At 40.0% G+C, this 20,225-nt stretch overlaps 1 protein-coding gene across 1 annotated transcript in view; it reads left to right on the forward strand.

Moving 5' to 3' along the window:
* Positions 1-20,225, forward strand: part of LOC127849960 (uncharacterized) — a 57,208-nt gene that overhangs the window by 33,666 nt on the left and 3,317 nt on the right. The window contains exons 30-46 of the mRNA XM_052382700.1: positions 122-308; positions 3,712-3,887; positions 4,754-4,948; positions 5,763-5,966; positions 6,410-6,581; positions 8,143-8,306; positions 10,643-10,861; positions 11,485-11,691; positions 12,308-12,616; positions 12,922-13,062; positions 14,059-14,247; positions 14,754-14,901; positions 15,380-15,543; positions 16,163-16,432; positions 17,274-17,565; positions 18,437-18,769; positions 19,652-19,937. Of these exons, the coding sequence (XP_052238660.1) occupies positions 122-308; positions 3,712-3,887; positions 4,754-4,948; positions 5,763-5,966; positions 6,410-6,581; positions 8,143-8,306; positions 10,643-10,861; positions 11,485-11,691; positions 12,308-12,616; positions 12,922-13,062; positions 14,059-14,247; positions 14,754-14,901; positions 15,380-15,543; positions 16,163-16,432; positions 17,274-17,565; positions 18,437-18,769; positions 19,652-19,937 (3,656 nt within the window). The remainder of the gene's footprint in view (positions 1-121; positions 309-3,711; positions 3,888-4,753; positions 4,949-5,762; positions 5,967-6,409; positions 6,582-8,142; positions 8,307-10,642; positions 10,862-11,484; positions 11,692-12,307; positions 12,617-12,921; positions 13,063-14,058; positions 14,248-14,753; positions 14,902-15,379; positions 15,544-16,162; positions 16,433-17,273; positions 17,566-18,436; positions 18,770-19,651; positions 19,938-20,225) is intronic.

A 20,225-nucleotide genomic window follows, 5' to 3' on the forward strand; every position in this document is an offset into this window, starting at 1 on the left:
AATTTTTCGTAAAATAATTTTATACATAGGGTTTTCAATGAAAACAACATCAAAACATAATTGAGCTTTCCATTTAACTATGAATATAATTATGCGCTCATTGATGTAACAATTAATGCAGGGAGGCAGCCAGATGAGCCGAGCTGTGGCCGAGCTGTTACGTCGCCAGAACGGGGAGCGTCTGCGTCTGGAACGAGAGCTTCTCAAGGAGGAGCAGACGGCGCTTGGACAGGACGTTGAGGAGGAGGAGAACAGACGACGTCACGTGAGAGACGGTCTCACCGATGGGCTGGTCACTGACCTCCATGGTGGGCATAGCTTCTTGTGTTGTATTAAGGGATGAGTGTTAAATTGATGTAGCTGCTAAAGATGGCTATTGTAGGTAGAACAGTTTCGCTGAAATTACTTTTTCAAAAATAGTGGTTCACAAAGAAAAATTATTATTATTATAACAGTTAGTATTTAACTCCCTTGAGGTTTAGAGGTATAAACTTTTCTTTATTTGCAAAATATTAACCCTAAAGCATATATGCTGAAAGATTGACAGTTACTTTTCAGATTACTTTGATGAAATATATTAAATGCGCTCTGGGAAACCCAGTTTTATGCATGTGTGAAAAGTGTCATCCTAGATCAGCCTGTGAAACAACACTTTCAGCTTTCATGTTGTAGTTTTTAAGCTGACCTGATTGCTCAGGTGAGCTTTTGTGACCGGTCTTTGTCCGTCGTATGTTCGCCTGTATGTTAACATTTGTTCGTAAACACTCTAGATGCCACATTATTGTCCGATCTTCATGAAACTTGGTCCGAAGCTTCGTCCCAATAAAATCTCAGTCGAGTTCGAAACTGGGTCGTGCCGGGTCAAAAACTAGGTCACTAGGTAAAAAAACAAACAAACTTGTAAACACTGTAGAAGTCACATTTCATGCCCAATCTTCATGTAACTTTGTCAAAATGTTTGTCTTAATGATATGTTGGTTGAGTTCAAAAGTGGTTCCGGTCTGTTGAAAAACATGGCCGCCAGTGGGCTGGGCAGTTTTCCTTTTTTGGCTATAAAGAAACCTTGTAAACACTCTGGACGTCACAATTTTTGCTCAATCATCATGAAAGTTGGTCAAAACATTGGTTTTATTGATTTCTCGGAAGAGTTCGAAAATGGTCCAGATCGGTGAAAAAAACATGGCCGCCAGTGGGCGGGTAATTTTTCTATATATGTATATAGTGAAAACATGTGAACACTCTAGAAGTCACTGTTTTTGGCCCAATTTTCATGAAATTTTGTCAGAACTTTTGTTTCCTAGATACGTGAGTTAAGTTTGAAATTGGTTCCGGTCCGTTGAAAAACATGGTTGCCAGGGGGAGGTGGCAGTTTTCCTTATATTTATATAGTAAAAAGGCTTGTAAACTATCATGAATTAGGTCATGTAACATGCAAGACAACTCTTCTAAATATTGCATATAAGTTTACAGTAGTTACTCCCTTTTGATTACTAATGTTTTCATAATAATACAGTGTAGTTGTGTCATTTATGTGTTAATTGTTATTTGAGGTTAGATATTTTTATGCCCCCTTTCGAAGAAAAGGGGGCATATAGTGATGGGACTGTCCGTCTGTCCGCCCGTCCGTCTGTCTGTCTGTCCGTCTTTCCGCCACACTTTGCATTTAGGTTTCGAAAAATGCTCATAACTTCTATGTCCCTTGAGATATAACCTTCATCATTTGGTATGCATGTGTATATGGACAAGGCCTTTCCATACGCACACAATTTTTTACGCCTGTGACCTTGACCTTGAACTTTGGGTCCTGATTTAGGTTTCGAAATCTGCGTTTAGGTTTCGAAAAATGCTTATAAGTTCTATGTCCCTTGAGATATACTAGTAACCTTCATATTTGGTATGCATGTGTATATTGACAAGGCCTTTCCATACGCACAAAATTATTTACCCCTGTGACCTTGACCTTGAACTTAGGATCCGCATTTAGGTTTTGAAATCTGCGTTTAGGTTTCGAAAAATGCTATAACTTTTATCAAAGCGTTTATAGGTGGCATATGTCATCCTATGGTGACAGCTCTTGTTTTTAGCTCACCTGTTGCTTAGTTGAGCTTTTGTGACCGGTCTTTGTCCATCGTCTGTCCGTCGACATTAGTTCGTAAACACTCTAGAGGCCACATTTATTGTCTGATCTTCATGAAACTTGATCAGAAGATTTGTCCCAATGATATCTCGATCGAGTTCGAAACTGGGTCATGCTGGGTCAAAAACTAGGTCACTAGGTCAAACAAAAAAGAAAAAGCTTGTAAACACTGTAGAAGTTACATTTAATGCCCAATCTTTATGTACTTTTGTCTAAAAATCTGTCTTAATGATATGTTGATTGAGTTCAAAAGTGGTTCTGGTCCATTGAAAAACATGGCCGCCAGTGGGCGGGGCAGTTTTCCTTAAATGGCTAAGGAGAAACCTTGTAAACACTCTAGAAGTCACAATTTTGGCCCAATCATCATGAAAGTTAATCAAAACATTGGTTTTATTGATATGTCAGACGAGTTCGAAAATGGTCCAGATCTGTGAAAAAACATGGCCGCCAGTGGGTGGGGCATTTTTCTCTATATGTATAAAGTGAAAACATGTGAACACTCTAGAAGTCACATTTTTTGCCCAATTTTCATGAAATTTGGTCAGAACATTTGTTTCCTTGATACAAGAGTTGAGTTTAAAAATGGTTCCGGTCAGTTGAATAACATGGCTGCCGGGGGGGTGGGGGCAGTTTTCTTATTTTTATATAGTAAAAAAAAGCTTGTCAATACTCTAGAAGTCACATTTTTTTCCCAATCATCATGAAAATTGGTGAAAAGATTGGTTGTATATATATCTCAGATGAGTTTGTAAATGGTTCCGATGGGTCAATAAACATGGCTGCCAGGGGGGTGGGGCAGTTTTCCTTATGTGACTATATAGAGAGAAACCTTGTGATCGAACACTACTGCAGTCACATATTTTGGCTAATCATCGTGAAACTTAGTCAATACATTGGTTTTATTGATTTCTTGGACAAGTTGGAAAATGGCTGAGATCGGTGAAACACACTTTTTAGCTCACCTGATTGCTCAGGTGTGGTTTTAGGATTGGTCTTTGTCCGCTGTCCGTTCTTCCACATTGGTTTGTAAACACTCTAGCATTCACATTTCTTGAGCATTCTTTATCAAAGTTGCTGAAAGATCTCAGTCAAGTTTGATGATGAGCAAAATCACATAATTAATGCCATAATTATTGCCCTTAGATTGTCCAAATTTTCATTATATTATACAAAATCCTTGTAAGCAAAGTTTGATGTTTGGTAAGGGGGGTCAACTCAAAATATAGGTCACCATTTCAAATCTTACAAAAACAAAAACACTCCCTACGCCAGAGTTTTGGTTCAATAATGATGAAACTTGACCAGGATGTTTGTCTGGTCAATGTCTAGGTCAAGTTTGACATTAGGTAAAGATTGAATGAACCGACTCCACTCAGGTGAGCGAACTCGGGCCATCTTGGCCCTCTTGTTTAAAGGAAGTATCTTCTTAGTGAAAATCCAGCTAAGGCAAAAAGTATTGCCCCTAATTAGCCTGTGCTGACTGCACTGGCTAATGATGGATGACACTACATTCACATGCATTAAACCCGGGTTTCGAAGAGGCGTGCTCATACATGTCACGTGTGTTCCTTCAGGCGCAGACAGCGCCGCCCAGATTGCTGAGATCATGAGTCGCTATGGCAAGAACCTGGATGACACAATGAACAAACATCAGACCTCTCGGGATCGCCAGTCAGAGGAGCTGAGACGTAAACTGGCCATGAGACGCCAGACCAGAGAGCAGGCTCTCAGGCAGAAGCAGTCTAAAGAGGTACTGGTCCACCATAGATATTCACAGTTAATTAAATTTAAACTTATTTATTTTAGATCGATTGCATTGAATTCCTTAAGCTTTTTAAATTCTCTTGAGTCTGTTTCCTGGATAGAACCAGTACTTGGTGTCTTAGGGAAAGATCAAAATGATGCTCTCACATTGTGGATTGAACCTGTGACCTCCCATTTGCAATGCAGACACTATATCTACTATTCCATAGCAATACAAACGCATAGTGGATATTTTGTCCACCTAGCAATTAGGGTTGTCCCAGCTTTGATTACTACTCTTGGCTAGTTCTCAAAAAATGTTCTAAAACACAAACATCTGAATCTATCCAGGGAAAAGACTTAAGGGTGTCTCCAAAGGACTCAGGCTTTCAAGCTTAAATAAAGAGGTTTAAAAGTATAAATACAAATATCAAGATGTTGAAATGTGATTTTACCAATTATTAGTTTTAATGTGAAAATAATTTAATGGGACAGTTATCTCAATTGTTTGAGCGCTTAATACTACAAATACAATGATCCTGGGTTTGATTCCAAACCCAACCACATGACTTACCTGGCAATCAGTCGTTAAATTATTGATACGGCAATCCACAAAATTTGGATTCAAGTAGGACAGTTGTCATTTACTAAAGTTACTTTTGTAAGTTAGTGCACAAAGGACTGGTAAACTAGCTTTCCCAGGAAATGTTAGTACGTTGACCTCCTGTAATAAGATGGTACAAGATGTATGTTTGGATAATTTTTTTAATCTGGACCCATCTGCCATGTTCAGAGAAGACTAAGATACAAGATTTATTATTGTTTTTTTTTTGTAATCTGGCCCCTTAATGTTACCCATCATGTCATGTTCAGGCGCAGGAAGCTGGCCTTCCCGCCATACCGGAGCCAGCAGATGTATCAGACATGAAGCTGCGCATGTCGGAGAGTGTGCTGGACACACTTGCGGCAGAGGAGACGTCCGGGCAGGCCAAACTGGAGGCGGAGCTTGCCGGAGACCTCGGGGAGGAGGAGAGGAGACAGATGTGCGAGAAGATGAAAGATCACCTGGTGAGGGGATAAGGGATCTTGATGTCAAAGGGTTTATTGATCATTGTGGAAAAGGGCAAAAAGCTTTCACAACTTAAACCCTTTACCTCTCGGATATGCACTTTGACACACTTGAATTCTTTTAGAAAATCTCAATATGGAAGCTTTTATTGACAATTATGTAATGGCAAATAAGCTTTCACAACTTAAGAACATTTTGAGTAGCTTTGTTTGTAACAATATTTAACCCTTTACGCACTTTGAAGTTTTAATAGTCCCTTAGAAAATCTAATTAAAATTAAGCCGTTTCTTAATAAATATCAGTATAAAAGGCTTCATTGCCTACCAACAGACTGTTTGGGTTTTATGCTAGTTACATATAACCATTTTCCCATAGCTTTTGAGTGGAAAAGGGTTAAAACACTTTGAATTGTTTGGTCAGAAAACACATTTACTCATATAACATCCCATTATAAAAACAGTTTGAAAATTTGCATGATTTCAAATTTGGGAGAAAACTCTTGTGACCAGTTTAGGAACAAAGTGGTATGAATTTACAAAAGCAGAGCATGCTTAGTAGATGTATCCCGATCTCATTTATATCCCATTTTTATGCACGTTGTATTGAAATCACATTCCTATTTTGGTGTTTTCAACACTGTTAAGATTCACATAATACGTTCCAATATCGTAAGTCATTTTGTTTATTTAGACGATGTCATTTGAAATTGTGGTGTTGGATTCAGCCATTGTGTTTTGCTTACAATGGTATGGATCGTCTTTGAAAAGCAAAACAAAGTACAAGTTGTAACTTACCTATTTATGTGGTCTCCAGGGTCGCATGGCAGAGCATGGCGTGGTGAGTGTGGAATTGCGGGACCAGTTGCTACAGCAACACAAGAGTGCCGAGGAGGCGTTACAGAAGACGCACAAGGCCCGCAAACAGAGCCAGCTGCAGAACCTGCATGAGAAGATGGCGCAACGGCGCAAACGACGCTTTGAGAAGCTGCGGGACGAACAGGAGCGATACAAGAATGAGGTAGCCACTTGATAGATTATTGTTATGACTCATCTAGAAGGGCGGTATATTGGAGTCTTTGCGTCAGTCAGTGGGTTGATTGTCATAATTGCTGAGTGTTGATGTGCCAGACACAAAAGTTATTTGCCCTTGAGTATAGCTGACAAAGCGATGCAGGATTGTTAGCCATATATGTGACAGTTTTATACAACTCGGAATTATATTTGTAACAGTATTGTACTTGTAGAGTAGTGATTTTGTGAACTGATTTATAGTCAGCACCTTTCAGTAATTCAATCAATTAAGGATTTGTATAATATTAGCAAGAAGTCAAATGTTTTCACCATGACATGCATACCATGTTTTGATATTTTAACATTTTACATTTTATCGCTTTTGTTGGCAGATATCTGCCTCTGTAATCAACAGCTCAGGTTTCTTTAAATCCGGTACCTTTTTGCCAGATGTCGACTCGTCTTATCGAGGAAGGCCACACAGAGGACTTGGAGCGAGAGTTGGCGGCTCTGCAGCGCTTGTTTGATCAGCAGATGGCAGCAGCAGAGGCCGAGATGGACGCAGAACAGAACGAGCATATCAACAAGCTGACCAAGACTCTAAGCAATGAACACACCACAGGTGGGTGGGGGGTGGATGGTTTGATCTCAGCAAACAGACCATGATGTTGATTTGGACAAAATGCATGGAGATATATATAGGAAAAGGTCAACCTGTTTTTTTAAATGAAGGCTGCCATTTTAGCAACAAACACATCACAGGTGGGTGGGGCTTGGGGCTTGGAGGGTGTGATCTTGTCCTATAGAATGTGATTTTGCTTTGGCCAAAATACATGGCAATATACAGTAAAGCCAATATGAAAAAGACAATATTTTAATCAAAAGCAGACGCTGAACTATGAACACACCACAAGTAGGATACCTTAGGTTGCGTAAGGTTTTTATTACCATGGTATAAATAAATCAATTCATGCAAAAATGGGTACATGGCCATATGTTTCCAGCGCAGCCCCAGACCACCTTTTAGCACTTGCCTTGTCTGGTCAGGAGCAACCCTGTCTGCTTTAAAGTCATGCTTGATTTAGGGTTCTCATTAGCCATGTTATGACTCCTTATCAGCGATGGATAGGCATATCTGGAGCTACATTTTTGGGATGTGTCTTTAAGCCCATTTTCGCATGACACATAAAAAATTAACCATTGTGTGTGCTTCGAAATTGTTGTTAAGCAAGTTATTCCTTGTAGCAGCAATTAAAACTAAGCATTTTAAACTATGAAGCTGGCCTTCATTTTGATTTGAATAAAATGATATTGGGTTGCAGTAAAATATCTTTGTTTGACCTTTATGTTATCAAATTTATAGTTTAAATCTTTAGGAAAGAATACAAATAAAATCCCTACGAAAATGATGATAACCAAAATAGAATTTAGTCCTATGATACGAGCAGCATTCTGGAATAACAGGACTTAATGAATGTTCATAAAGTGTCATCCCAGATTAGCCTATTCAGTCTGCACAGGGTTATCAGGGATAACAATTTCCCCCTACACTGTTTGTTTGTTTAGAAGAGACCTCCTTTTAAAAAAATCCATGAAATTGTATTCCCTGATAAGCCAATGTGGAGTGCATAGGCTTATCTGGGATGACACTTGACCCATAGGCTAATCTGGGATGACACTTGACCCATTTGCTAATCTGGGATGACACTTGACCCATAGGCTAATCTGGGATGACACTTGACCCATAGGCTAATCTGGGATGACACTTGACCCATAGGCTAATCTGGGATGACACTTGACCCATAGGCTAATCTGGGATGACACTTGACCCATAGGCTAATCTGGGATGACACTTGACCCATAGGCTAATCTGGGATGACACTTGACCCATAGGCTAATCTGGGATGACACTTGACCCATAGGCTAATCTGGGATGACACTTGACCCATAGGCTAATCTGGGATGACACTTGACCCATTTGCATTAATCCCAGTTTTTCCAGAACTCAATTCATAAAACTTCAACTATACACAAATAGTGTCATTATAAATAATAACATCCATGGCACTTAAATATGAATAGGAACATTATAAATGATAACATCCATGGTGTATTCCCCTATCTTCAACTATGCATGAAAAATGGCATTATTAATGATAACATCCATGGTGTAATCCCTTCAGGTTTGCGAGAGAAGCAGCGTGCACTGCTCAAGCTGGCCAGTGACAACTGCCCACCGTCGGAGCAGGTGTCCATGCAGCGACTGATGGACCAGTACCGCAAGGAGCAGGAGGGCATTGAGCAGGGCATCTCACTGGAGAAGGACAGGCAACTGGAAGACCTTAGGGTAGGTGGATAGGCAACTAGAAGACCTTAGGGTAGGTGGATAGGCAACAAGAGGACCTTAGGGTAGGTGGACAGGCAACTAGAAGACCTTAGGGTAGGTGTATAGGCAACTGGAAGACCTTAGGGTAGGTGGATAGGCAACTAGAAGACCTTAGGGTAGGTGGATAGGCAACTAGAAGACCTTAGGGTAGGTGGACAGGCAACTAGAAGACCTTAGGGTAGGTGGATAGGCAACTAGAAGACCTTAGGGTAGGTGGATAGGCAACTAGAAGACCTTAGGGTAGGTGGATAGGCAACAAGAAGACCTTAGGGTAGGTGGACAGGCAACTAGAAGACCTAAGGGTAGGTGGATAGGCAACAAGAGGACCTTAGGGTAGGTGGACAGGCAACTAGAAGACCTTAGAGTAGGTGGACAGGCAACAAGAAGACCTAAGGGTAGGTGGACAGGCAACTAGAAGACCTTAGGGTAGGTGGATAGGCAACTAGAAGACCTTAGGGTAGGTGGATAGGCAACAAGAAGACCTTAGGGTAGGTGGATAGGCAACAAGAGGACCTTAGGGTAGGTGGACAGGCAACTAGAAGACCTTAGGGTAGGTGGACAGGCAACAAGAAGACCTTAGGGTAGGTGGACAGGCAACTAGAAGACCTTAGGGTAGGTGGATAGGCAACTAGAAGACCTTAGGGTAGGTGGATAGGCAACTAGAAGACCTTAGGGTAGGTGGATAGGCAACTAGAAGACCTTAGGGTATGTGGATAGGCAACTAGAAGACCTTAGGGTAGGTGGATAGGCAACTAGAAGACCTTAGGGTAGGTGGATAGGCAACTAGAAGACCTTAGGGTAGGTGGATAGGCAACTGGAATACCTTAGGGTAGGTGGATAGGCAACTGGAAGACCTTAGGGTATGTTGATAGGCAACTAGAAGACCTAAGGGTAGGTGGATAGGCAACTGGAAGACCTTAGGGTAGGTGGATAGGCAACTAGAAGACCTTAGGGTAGGTGGACAGGCTACTAGAACACCTTAGGGTAGGTGGATAGGCAACTAGAAGACCTTAGGGTAGGTGGATAGGCAACTAGAAGACCTTATGGTAGGTGGATAGGCAACTAGAAGACCTTAGGGTAGGTGGATAGGCGACTAGAAGACCTAAGGGTAGGTGGACAGGCAACTAGAAGACCTAAGGGTAGGTGGATAGGCAACAAGAGGACCTTAGGGTAGGTGGACAGGCAACTAGAAGACCTTAGGGTAGGTGGACAGGCAACAAGAAGACCTTAGGGTAGGTGGATAGGAAACTAGAAGACCTTAGGATAGGTGGATAGGCAACTAGAAGACCTTAGGGTAGGTGGATAGGCAGCTAGAAGACCTTAGGGTAGGTGGATAGGCAACATGAGGACCTTAGGGTAGGTGGACAGGCAACAAGAAGACCTTAGGGTAGGTGGACAGGCAACTAGAAGACCTTAGGGTAGGTGGATAGGAAACTAGAAGACCTTAGGGTAGGTGGATAGGCAACTAGAAGATCTTAGGGTAGGTGGATAGGCAACTGGAAGACCTTAGGGTAGGTGGATAGGCAACTGGAAGACCTTAGGGTATGTTGATAGGCAACTAGAAGACCTTAGACAGCTTTACATTATCCTTGTGTTGTCATGCAGCGAAATAAGATTACTTATTAAACTTATTAAAATTGGGCATGCAGCTTGGAGGCCAAAGGTGGTATTAAACTTAAAGCTCTAGAACTTGCCTCATCTTCATGAACAATCTTTCATTGTATCTGTAAGAAAGATTTACTGAACGACAGACAGCTTCTTCAGGTGAAATATTAATTCACGCATACTTCATGTTGACTGTTACATGATAACATTTCCCAATAACTGTTCACTAACTGCTTTTTAAAATAGAGCATATCTTAGATAAATTAGTTAAATATGTTTGCATTGCGTTTCAGAAAGTAAATGATTTCAAGGTTGGTTGAAATAATAATCTTTATCATGTATCGATCCAAAATAAATTACTGCTTTATGTAACCTATTTATACCTATTGCATGCGCTTATCAAAAATCAGTGATTCTGCTTAATCTAAAATGTGCATGAATTGTATATATACATGTATTCCGAGCTTGTTTAAGCAATATCCTTTGAAGTAAACTCTTTACATGAAACAAGATTCACAAAAATACAATAACTATTGTTTACACAAGCATAATGTGTATGGCTATTATAAAACAAATAGAGAGAAAACTTACAGTCACAATAAAAACACCTATTTTATTCTTCCTATAACAAAGGCTGAAGTTTTAACCTAAACATTTTCTTCTGGCAAAACCAACCTTAATATTTTCTGCAGGCGAAACTGCAGGCTCGTAGAAACCGGCGAATGAACGAAGCCACTCGTAAGATGGAGGAGGACGAGGCCCAGAGAGTGGTTGCCGAGCAACGGAAGCAGATGCAACAGGAAGTAGAGAAGGAGGCAGAGGTGAATGTTGCCGTGGATACCTCCCTGATCAAACAACCCAAGGTCAACATCGCAGAATCAATTGAAGAAAAGGCTTTGAAGAAAGATCAAGTAAGTTAATTATGCATCAATAAAGTATATTTGAGCCAGACATGCAAAAATGGGTGTTATGCCTAATGTTTGTCGGCATATATCCATACCAGCTTGCCCTTTAACACCGCTTTGTCTTGAGATTACCTGTCTGCTAATGATATCACAAAACCTTGGGTGACTTTACAGTGAACAGGGTAGCTCTTGATCAGACTGCGCACAGGTGAAGGCTGGTATAGATCCATGCTGGCCGTATATGGCATAAGACCCATTTTCACATGTTGTTCCTCATTTCATCTCCACTTAAGCATTTGTATGATTTTCAGCTTTTTTAACTTGTAATTGATTCAGCTTGTATTTCTTAGGTGATAATAGTGTAGATAATGTACACCCTGTTTATGTGCATTAAATTAATTCAATTTGTCAGTTGTTATGTTAAATTTCAGCATGAAAAATTCAGTTAAAGTCTGAAAATCTTTATTTTTCATATGTAGACCTAAATTCAAAAATGAGAAATAAATAAATACAAATATTAAAATAATAACATAAACAAAAATATTTGTTCGGTTTGTTCTGCTGCTTCCGATAAATTGATCTTTTTGTATATGTGGAATGTTTACAAGTTTTCTTGATCCATAAAAAAGGAGCGTGGAAAGGAAGACCTGCGCAAGCAACAGAAGAAAGAGTTTGACAGTGTGGCATCCAAGCTGGACTCAGAGGCTCAGAAGCAGGAGGAGGCGATGAAGGGACAACTGAACAGCGAGCGAGAGAAGGTGCTTCGAGAGCTCAAGAACAAGCACGCTGCAGAGATAGCGGCCCGACCTGACCTCAGTCAGGACCAGATCAATCTGGTGAGTACACAGGACCTGAGTCAGGACCAGATCAATCTGGTGAGTAGCAGGGCCTAGTATCATAAACATTCTTGAGTCAATATTCTTAGTCAAACTGTAGGGTTTAAAAACAAATTGAAATGCATTTGACCATCATGCTCAATTTGGTGTACCGGTAATTAAACACTTTTTTGAGTTTTGAGTGCAACTCAGACATGAGTTTGCAGAGGAATATGTGCATATTTATATAGCTGGTATTTGAGATTGTTGTGAGCTGACCAGCATTCTCAATACTCGGCTGAGTGGATGCTGATACCGGTATCATTTTATGAATTAAACAACAAAAAAAACACCAGAACTTTTTGATATTCGGCCCAGGTCTGTGCAAGTGGCTGGTAGTTTAAATCCTTTCATTGATTGGCAAATTTGATGAATTCAAGATTATTTTTTTACAAAAATGTTACATAGAGATGATATTCTAATATATTAAGGAGCATATCAATATGGTAAGTGGGCTATTTGTGGATGATAGTCAATATTTGCCTTTGCTTTTCTATGTTCAAAATGAAAAAAAAAACTAAAAAATCATTTTATTGCTCCAATCCTTCTCAATGTAGCAAATTTCTCTGCTTTGTAGTTAATGGGACAGCATGAGAAGGAAATAGAGGACCTTGCAGACAGACTGGAGAACGAGAAGAACCGCCAGATGCTCGCCTTGCGCGAGAGACTTGCCAATCGCAGGATGCGTAAACTGGACGACCTCCGCCGTCGACAGGATGTCGAGCGCACAAAGGAAATGCTGGAACAGAAGAAGGAGTTGGACGAAGTGCGTCTGAAGAAGGCCCGTGAGGCTGAGAGGGAGGCGATCATCGAGGGCATCAAGGATAACGGAGAGGAGGATGGAGAGCGTGTTATCAAGGCTGTGCTGGCGCAGCGACATGCTCAGGTGGGTGCAGTGCTGTAACTGTGCTAGTAGTCAAGATCAATTTTGTGTATGCTGCACATATGATGACTCGAGGAACATGTCTTGCAATTGACTTGTATAAATATACTCCCAGATGTCAATCAAAGATTGAGTTGGCAATCAAAAAGTGTGTATAACTCAAGACAGAATCTTATCACGTGGGTAGATTATATATTTGATTAACATCAAATCCCTCATCAAAACGTTCTTCTACTGGTTGGTCAAAACTCGCCTATCATTAACCAATATGACACTCAAAGTTCAAATTTTCTTGATTATTTGTGCAGGAGATGGCTGATCTAGATAAGCAGTTTGCAGCAGAGAAGCGTATGATGGTGGACGACGCTCTGAACAAGCTCAACGAGAAATATGACAAACTACGAGACCAGATGATGAAACGACATGACCAGGAGCTAGCTGACCTACTGGTAAATAGACTTTATTTTATTTGTATGCCCCCAGATCAAATGATAGGGGTTATATTGGTTTTGGCCTGTCTGTCTGTCTGTCATTGTATGTGTCTGTCTGTCATTGAATGTGTGTGTCTGTCCCAAAACTTTAACCTTGGTAATAACTTCTGCAATATTTATGATAGCAACTTGATAATTGGCATGCATGTGTATCTCATGGAGCTGCACATTTTGAGTGGTGAAAGGTCAAGGTCATCCTTCAAGGTCAAAGGTCAAATATATGGCTTCAAAGCGGCGCAGTAGGGGGCATTGTGTTTCACAAATACAGCTCTTGTTTTGAATATGAGCTGCACCCTGAGGAAACGAAGCTGCAGTTTGATCAGGTTGATCAGGTACAACACTCTTTAACTCTTTCAGTGCGGGAAATGAATTTTGAAGGCCTTTGCAAACAGTTTGGATCCAGATGAGACGCCACAGAACATGGCGTCTCATCTGGATCCAAACTGTTTGCTATTCTGATAGTATTCTTTGGAAAAAAATCGAAGAAAATGCTAATTTTAGAAATTCAGCAGACGACATTTTAGCAGACGACAAATTTCTCAGCATGCAAAGGGTTAAAATGAACAAAACTATAAAATAGGAAAATGCTGTCTGTGATTAGCCTGTGTTGAATGCATTCAGCCCAGTCTCCCAGAACAAGGCTCATATTTTACATTAAAATGTGAAAATGAAATGTTAGCAAATATTCTTACATGTAGGCAATCTTGCAGTAATACTGTTCAATCCTTTCTAAGGTAAGTACAATACCTAAGATAATTTTTTTGCTTTCACTATCTGAAAGCAAAGTGGTAACTAAAACGAAATAAAGTGAGAATTCTTGGAAACATTTGAGAGGAATTTGTTTTCAAAAAAGCAGTTTTAACAAAATTAGTAAATGTTTTGAAGTTACAAGTATGAAAAATTTAGGGAATTTATGAGTTTTATGTTAAGTAACAATCAAAGAATCTTTTTAAGAAACAAGGCCTCAGCCCTGATGAGCTTGCAGCCAAGAGGGCAGAGCTTTTGAACCAGCAGGCCCAGGAGTTGTCTACCCTGGACCGACAGCAGGCGGAGGAGAAGGGCGACATTGAGCGCGGCGCATTGGCTGACTGGGAACTACGCTTCGCTAAGGCCAAACTGGCTGCCAAGGAGAAACATTACAAGGTATGTGTATCAAAGAAGCTAGGTTTTGATCTTGTAAATGTTTTACTCCTCAAGTTTGCATTTGGAACTCTTTAAAGTCTATTATTAAATAAAATTAAATTAAAGAATCTGCTTAATAGATTTGATTTAAGTTTTAAAGTCTTCATTTGCATCCCTAAGATACTGATGAGCAGCAAACAGCATACAATCTGAACAGCCTGCAATTTGCTCAACGGCTGTTTTGGTTTTATGCTGGTTGCATTAGCCATTTTCACTCTGCTCTAAGGCGTAAAAGCCAATACTTGAGTGGCTAAATGCTGTATCCTTTCAATGGCACTCAGATATCACAAATGGAATTCACAGAATTATGAAATCATCTTTGTAAAGTGAATGCTTACTTTTCATCTCACAATGACAATAAAATCTGTACACGCCTTGAAAAATGAAAACATGCTATTCATTTGACAATAAAATTTAATTTGTAAACCTCTAACAATGAAACAAAACATTTTTGCATCTGTTTTCAGGAGTTTGCGGAAGCTCTACGCGAGTTCAAGGGAGATAAGGCGGGTGCACAGGCTGCAGAGGAGATGGCAGCAGAGCTGGACGAGGTGAGACGTAGGCTGGAGCAGGAGAGGCTCGACTACGAGGCCAGGATGAAGAAAGAACAGCAAGGTATGAATTGAATGAGTATCACTTTTGTTCACAACATCAGACAAACAAAAATAAAACCAAGGCATTGAACTTAGTTCTTAGTGAAATATAAAAAAATCCTCTAATTTTGCTTAACTGAACTGTATCTTCAATTTGTACAAAATCTTTTAATTTGTTCCTTATAATTTTGTGCAGTACAGTAAACACATTAATTTACTTTATCCTTTAAAACTTGGTCTTAACTTTTTTGAATACTGTCAAATAATTTTTGTTCGTCTTCATGAATTTGATTGATTTTCAAAATAGGGCTTTGTATGCACCTAAATTTGTGGAATTCTGATTTACTTTAAAGAAAAAGAGAGACCTTTTGCTGGTCATTTTCTAATGCGTTTGTGTTTGTTTCAGCAATCTGTCAACCATTTAAATCAACAAAAATTAATGTCCATGGAAAATAATGGTCTTACAGTATTTACAACAATTATTTCGTCTTACTCTGCAGATTTTGAGAAGGAAGAGCAGAAGCGTATGGAGGATCAGATGGCAGAGTTTGCCCGTCAGCTCGAGTCCGAGACCCGACAGGAGAAGGAGAAGCATGAGAAGAATCTGGAGAGCCTAGCCAAGAGGAAGGACGACCTCATTAAGACCAGGAGGGAGAAAATGAAGGTAAGAAAAGGTTAATTGTGCCTTATTCGGAGAATACTGGGCTAAATGCATATGCATAAAATATTGTCCCAGATTATTTTTGTGCAGTCCGTACAGGCTTATCATGGAAGACACTTTCCACCAAAACTGGATTTTCATAGAGAAGAGACTTTCTTTAAACAGAAAATTCCATAAAAAGGAAAGTGTTGTCCCTGATTATCCTTTGCAAAATGTACATGCTCAACTGGCTTAACACTTTTACGCATATGCATTTAGCCCTGTTTTGCTAGAGTGAGGCTTAATAGGACCCAAAGTATTTTCTATGAAATGTGGTTAATAAGAAAAAATTTAAACTCACTTCCAATTGTTTAAGCTACCATTTTTAGCAATTTTATTGGCTAAATATTGTTTCATTGGCCAATTGGAAAACATTATCTTGGTGAAATGGCATTTCAAATATGAAATACCATCATGTCAGTCCACATCTAAGTAGACTACATTACAAAAAATGTCAGATTTTTTTTTTAGTTTTAAAAAATATGAAAAAAATATTGCACATCGTTTGATAACATATTTCATTCCAAACCACTGAATAGAACCTATAAATTCATCATTGTAATCACTTGACACTGGTTCCCAGGAGGAAGTGGAGCGTATCCGCGCACAGGGAGCCAGCGCCCAGGACCAGCAGGACCTGCTAGCCCAGCACGAGCGGGATCTCCAGAGCCTCGTGAACAAGATCGATGCAGACAAGATGCGCATGCAGAGCACCCTGCAGGAGCGGCTTAAGAAGAAGAAGGAGGACCGGCTGAAGTCGAAGCAGAAGGAGCTGTTTGAGAACGCCGAGGAGAACCGGCGGGAGATGGAGCACAAGCACAGCAGCCAGATACAGAGGATGAAGGCTGATGAGGTCAGTTTAATTTCATTTAAGCGCCGTTCTGGGAAAACGTGGTTTAATGCATGTACGTAAGGTGTCTTCCAAGATTAGACTATGCACTTAGCACAAGCTAATCAGGGACAACATGGTCCGCTTGTTTTCTTTAAATGAAATCTCTTCTTAGCAGAAATCCAGTAAAGGTGGAAAGTTTCATCTCTGACTAGCCTGTGCAGACTGTGAAGGCTAATCAGTGATGACACTTAACACACTTGCATTAAGCACCTTTTTCCCAGAGAGAGGCTCAATATTTTAGCACAATTGGTTGGAAAAGCTGAAGGCTTATTGAAACACTCTCAGATCTGCTCCTGTGTTAAACCAATACTTGTTGTCTTTTTGGGATGATCTTAAGAATGCTCCCATGGTGGGATTGAACCCATGGCCTACCCATAGCTAGGCGGACACCAGATCCAGTACGCCATGGCCAATATGGGGCATTGGGGGATGATGGGACTTGAGGAACACAGATGAGGCATGGTGGGATTAAGGACCTGGAATATTAGCTGTACAAAATTACTGCAATCATTTACCACTTTTGGATTACAAGGGTCTATCTAACATGTATAAAGAAGCATATTGCCCTTGTTATACTAAGGTTGTGTTGGGATGTTTGAACAATGTATTCTTTTATTTCATTATATTGTGTTAATTACAGCAGGCGTAGGAAAGATTTGGTGCATACATATTTTTAACACATTTACTTTTGGAACATGCCACTCAATTTAAAACCATTTGAAAAACTGTTCATGTTTTTAAAGGTATCTACATGTACTCATTTACCTGAAGAATATTTCATCTGTTCAATTTGCATTCACAGGCTTTGACCCTCAACGAGGCACTCAATATTGACACGGCTACGGCCCGCATGGAGTCCAGGGACTCCAGCCGCCGACCCGGATCATCTGCATCCTCCCGCGGGACAACTGGCGAGCAAGAATCACCTGCACCCAGACAGGAACTCCCACCAATGTACAAGGAAGCTGCCCCGATCAACGACGCGGAGCTGGTCGCTCTGCTGATGGCTTCCCCGCTGTACCAGAAACTGGAGAGCATCAAGACGCAGATCGAGAAGGGAGCCCACCTCACTGGCAAGGGAGACAAATCTGAAGGTCTGTAAGAAATAACTTTATAAAATGTGAAAAAAATAATAACAAAACATAAAAATAATTACATGCTTTATTTTTCACTAAAGTCTGTTTGTCAGTGTAAGTATATATGATTTGAAAGTTTGAAGTTTAATATGAGCTTATGGCAGTTTATTTTATTTGTTTTTATGCCCCCGAAGGAGGGCATATAGTGATCGGACTGTCCATCACACTTTGCGTTTAGGTTTCGAAAAATGCTCAAAACTTCTATGTCGCTTCAGATAGCAATTTCATATTTGGCATGCATGTGTATATGGACAATGCCTTTCCATACGCACACAAATTTTGACCCCTGTGACCTTGAACTTAGGGTCGGCGCTTAGGTTTTGAAATCTGCGTTTAGGTTTCGAAAAAAGCTCATAACTTCTATCGAGCGTTTATAGGGGGCATAAGTCATCCTATGGTGACAGCTCTTGTTAAGTCTCGTTTTAAAATCAGCAAATTCTTTATCAGCGATGTTTTAGTCTTTGTATGCAAATACTTTAAAATATCAGGTTATGGCAGTAACTTATTTGTAAATATAAGTCTTGCTTTTATGACAGAAAAAAATGCTTTAAAATGCTAATGAAATTATTAACAACATCACAAAATTCACAAGAATGTTTTGTTTAGGTATTATAGATAAACAAATTGTGGCTTTAACAAAACTTCACTTACCTGTTTTTCTCTCAATTGAGTCACTTTCGTTTTTAAAACTGATTTGCACAATTCAATTAAGTACCATTTTATACCATTTTATTGTTTAAACAGGTTGAAAATCATTCTCAATATTCTTGATTGTACATGTTTATCTTTACCCATGCTTTTGAGTGACTTTGAATGCACCTTTTTTCAGGCCAAGTATTCCAAGACTCAAAGGACATTGAATGGACAAGCGACTCCAAGCTGGAACCTGTTGACCTCAACAAGCTGGATGCCCGCAAGTTCATCGTGTACAAGTTTGGTGTGTTTGTCACCGAGCTAGTGGCCACACACTGTCAGCACGCACCCGTTACCTTGCTGTTGGCTGACAAGATCCCGCCCAACGAGAGACTGCGTAACAACGCGTACAGGAATTCCTTCTATTTCGACGCCAACAACAGTATCCTGTACCTGCGCTCTGCAAGACTGGACACTGTTGGAGAGTTTGTGGTCGTGCTGGTTCACACCCTGGCTCACATCAAGTCTGGTATGTGAGAAACCTTCCATACATTATGGAACTTCTAATAGAGCATTATTCTAGGAAAACTTAGCTTAATGCCTTTAAAGTGTCCTCCCTGATAAGCCTATGCAGTCCGCTCAGGCTAATCAGGGCTGACACTTTCCACTTTTATGAAATTTTTCATTTACAGAAAGTCTTTTCTAAATAAAAATCCAGTCTTACTGTATGTGGAAAGTGTCGTCCCTGATAAGCCTGTGCAGACTGCAGTCTTACTGTATGTGGAAAGTGTCGTCCCTGATAAGCCTGTGCAGACTGCAGTCTTACTGTATGTGGAAAGTGTCGTCCCTGATAAGCCTGTGCAGACTGCAGTCTTACTGTATGTGGAAAGTGTCGTCCCTGATAAGCCTGTGCAGACTGCAGTCTTACTGTATGTGGAAAGTGTCGTCCCTGATAAGCCTGTGCAGACTGCAGTCTTACTGTATGTGGAAAGTGTCGTCCCTGATAAGCCTGTGCAGACTGCACAGGTGTATCTGTGAAAACACTTAAGGCACATGCATTTGGCACAGTTTCCCCAGGCTCAGTGTTAATTGCTGCAAGAATTGGCTCTTCAACTTAGTTAATCAAATCACATCACAAGTCAAAGTTCAAAATAAAACTGTTGTATCCATTTAACATACTTAAATTTCACGGTCATCCTTTAATGTTAACAAAATTTAATTTGGTTTTAAGAACTGTACTGTTATAAAAATAAATAAATAGGTGCACTGACTTTAAAATACCTTACCTGGTATGTTTTATGTTGTAAAGCTATTCACAGCATTTTGAATCAGCTTTCTATCTTTTCTATGTGGAAATGAATTAAGGTTAGGTTGTTCACATTGTAATCAATAATTGTTACACACCTGCCAGGTGACCTGAGGAACGACCACAACCCTGACTTCTTGAAGGAATACCACCGTGCGCTAGCAGTTGTTTGTGATGACCTCTTCTTTGCCCGTTTCCGTCGCACCACCGTTGGCACAATCAAGAACGAGCCAAGCATTGACGCGGGTGTGAAGTTGCTGCAGCAGATGTTTGGTCAGTGCCACACAGAGGATGAGAAAATCAAGATGGTGGATGATCTCCTCGATGTGAAACTGTTGCCCTCGACGACAGCTGAAGGGGTTCACTTTAATGCTCAGAGACTGAAAGAAAGGTGATTTTCAAGATTCATTTTGAAATTGTTATGATGTAATGTTATGTTTATATTTGTGCAAATAGCCAAATAATCTTAATTGAATCAATTTTGCAGCAATATTTTTTTTAATGATTCCTAGTTTGTTTCAGCATACAATTTTACCGCATAAAGCTTAATAGAATTCGCCATTAATGGTTTATATATATTGGAACTTCATATTTACTAGTACTTAACTTTATTTGTATTCATATCAATTATTGATTGTACTGATATTGAGAGAAAAAAACAACACAATTTTAAAACAAT

The sequence above is a fragment of the Dreissena polymorpha genome, chromosome 11 (genome assembly GCF_020536995.1).
Source record: "Dreissena polymorpha isolate Duluth1 chromosome 11, UMN_Dpol_1.0, whole genome shotgun sequence".
Classification (NCBI taxonomy): domain Eukaryota; kingdom Metazoa; phylum Mollusca; class Bivalvia; order Myida; family Dreissenidae; genus Dreissena; species Dreissena polymorpha.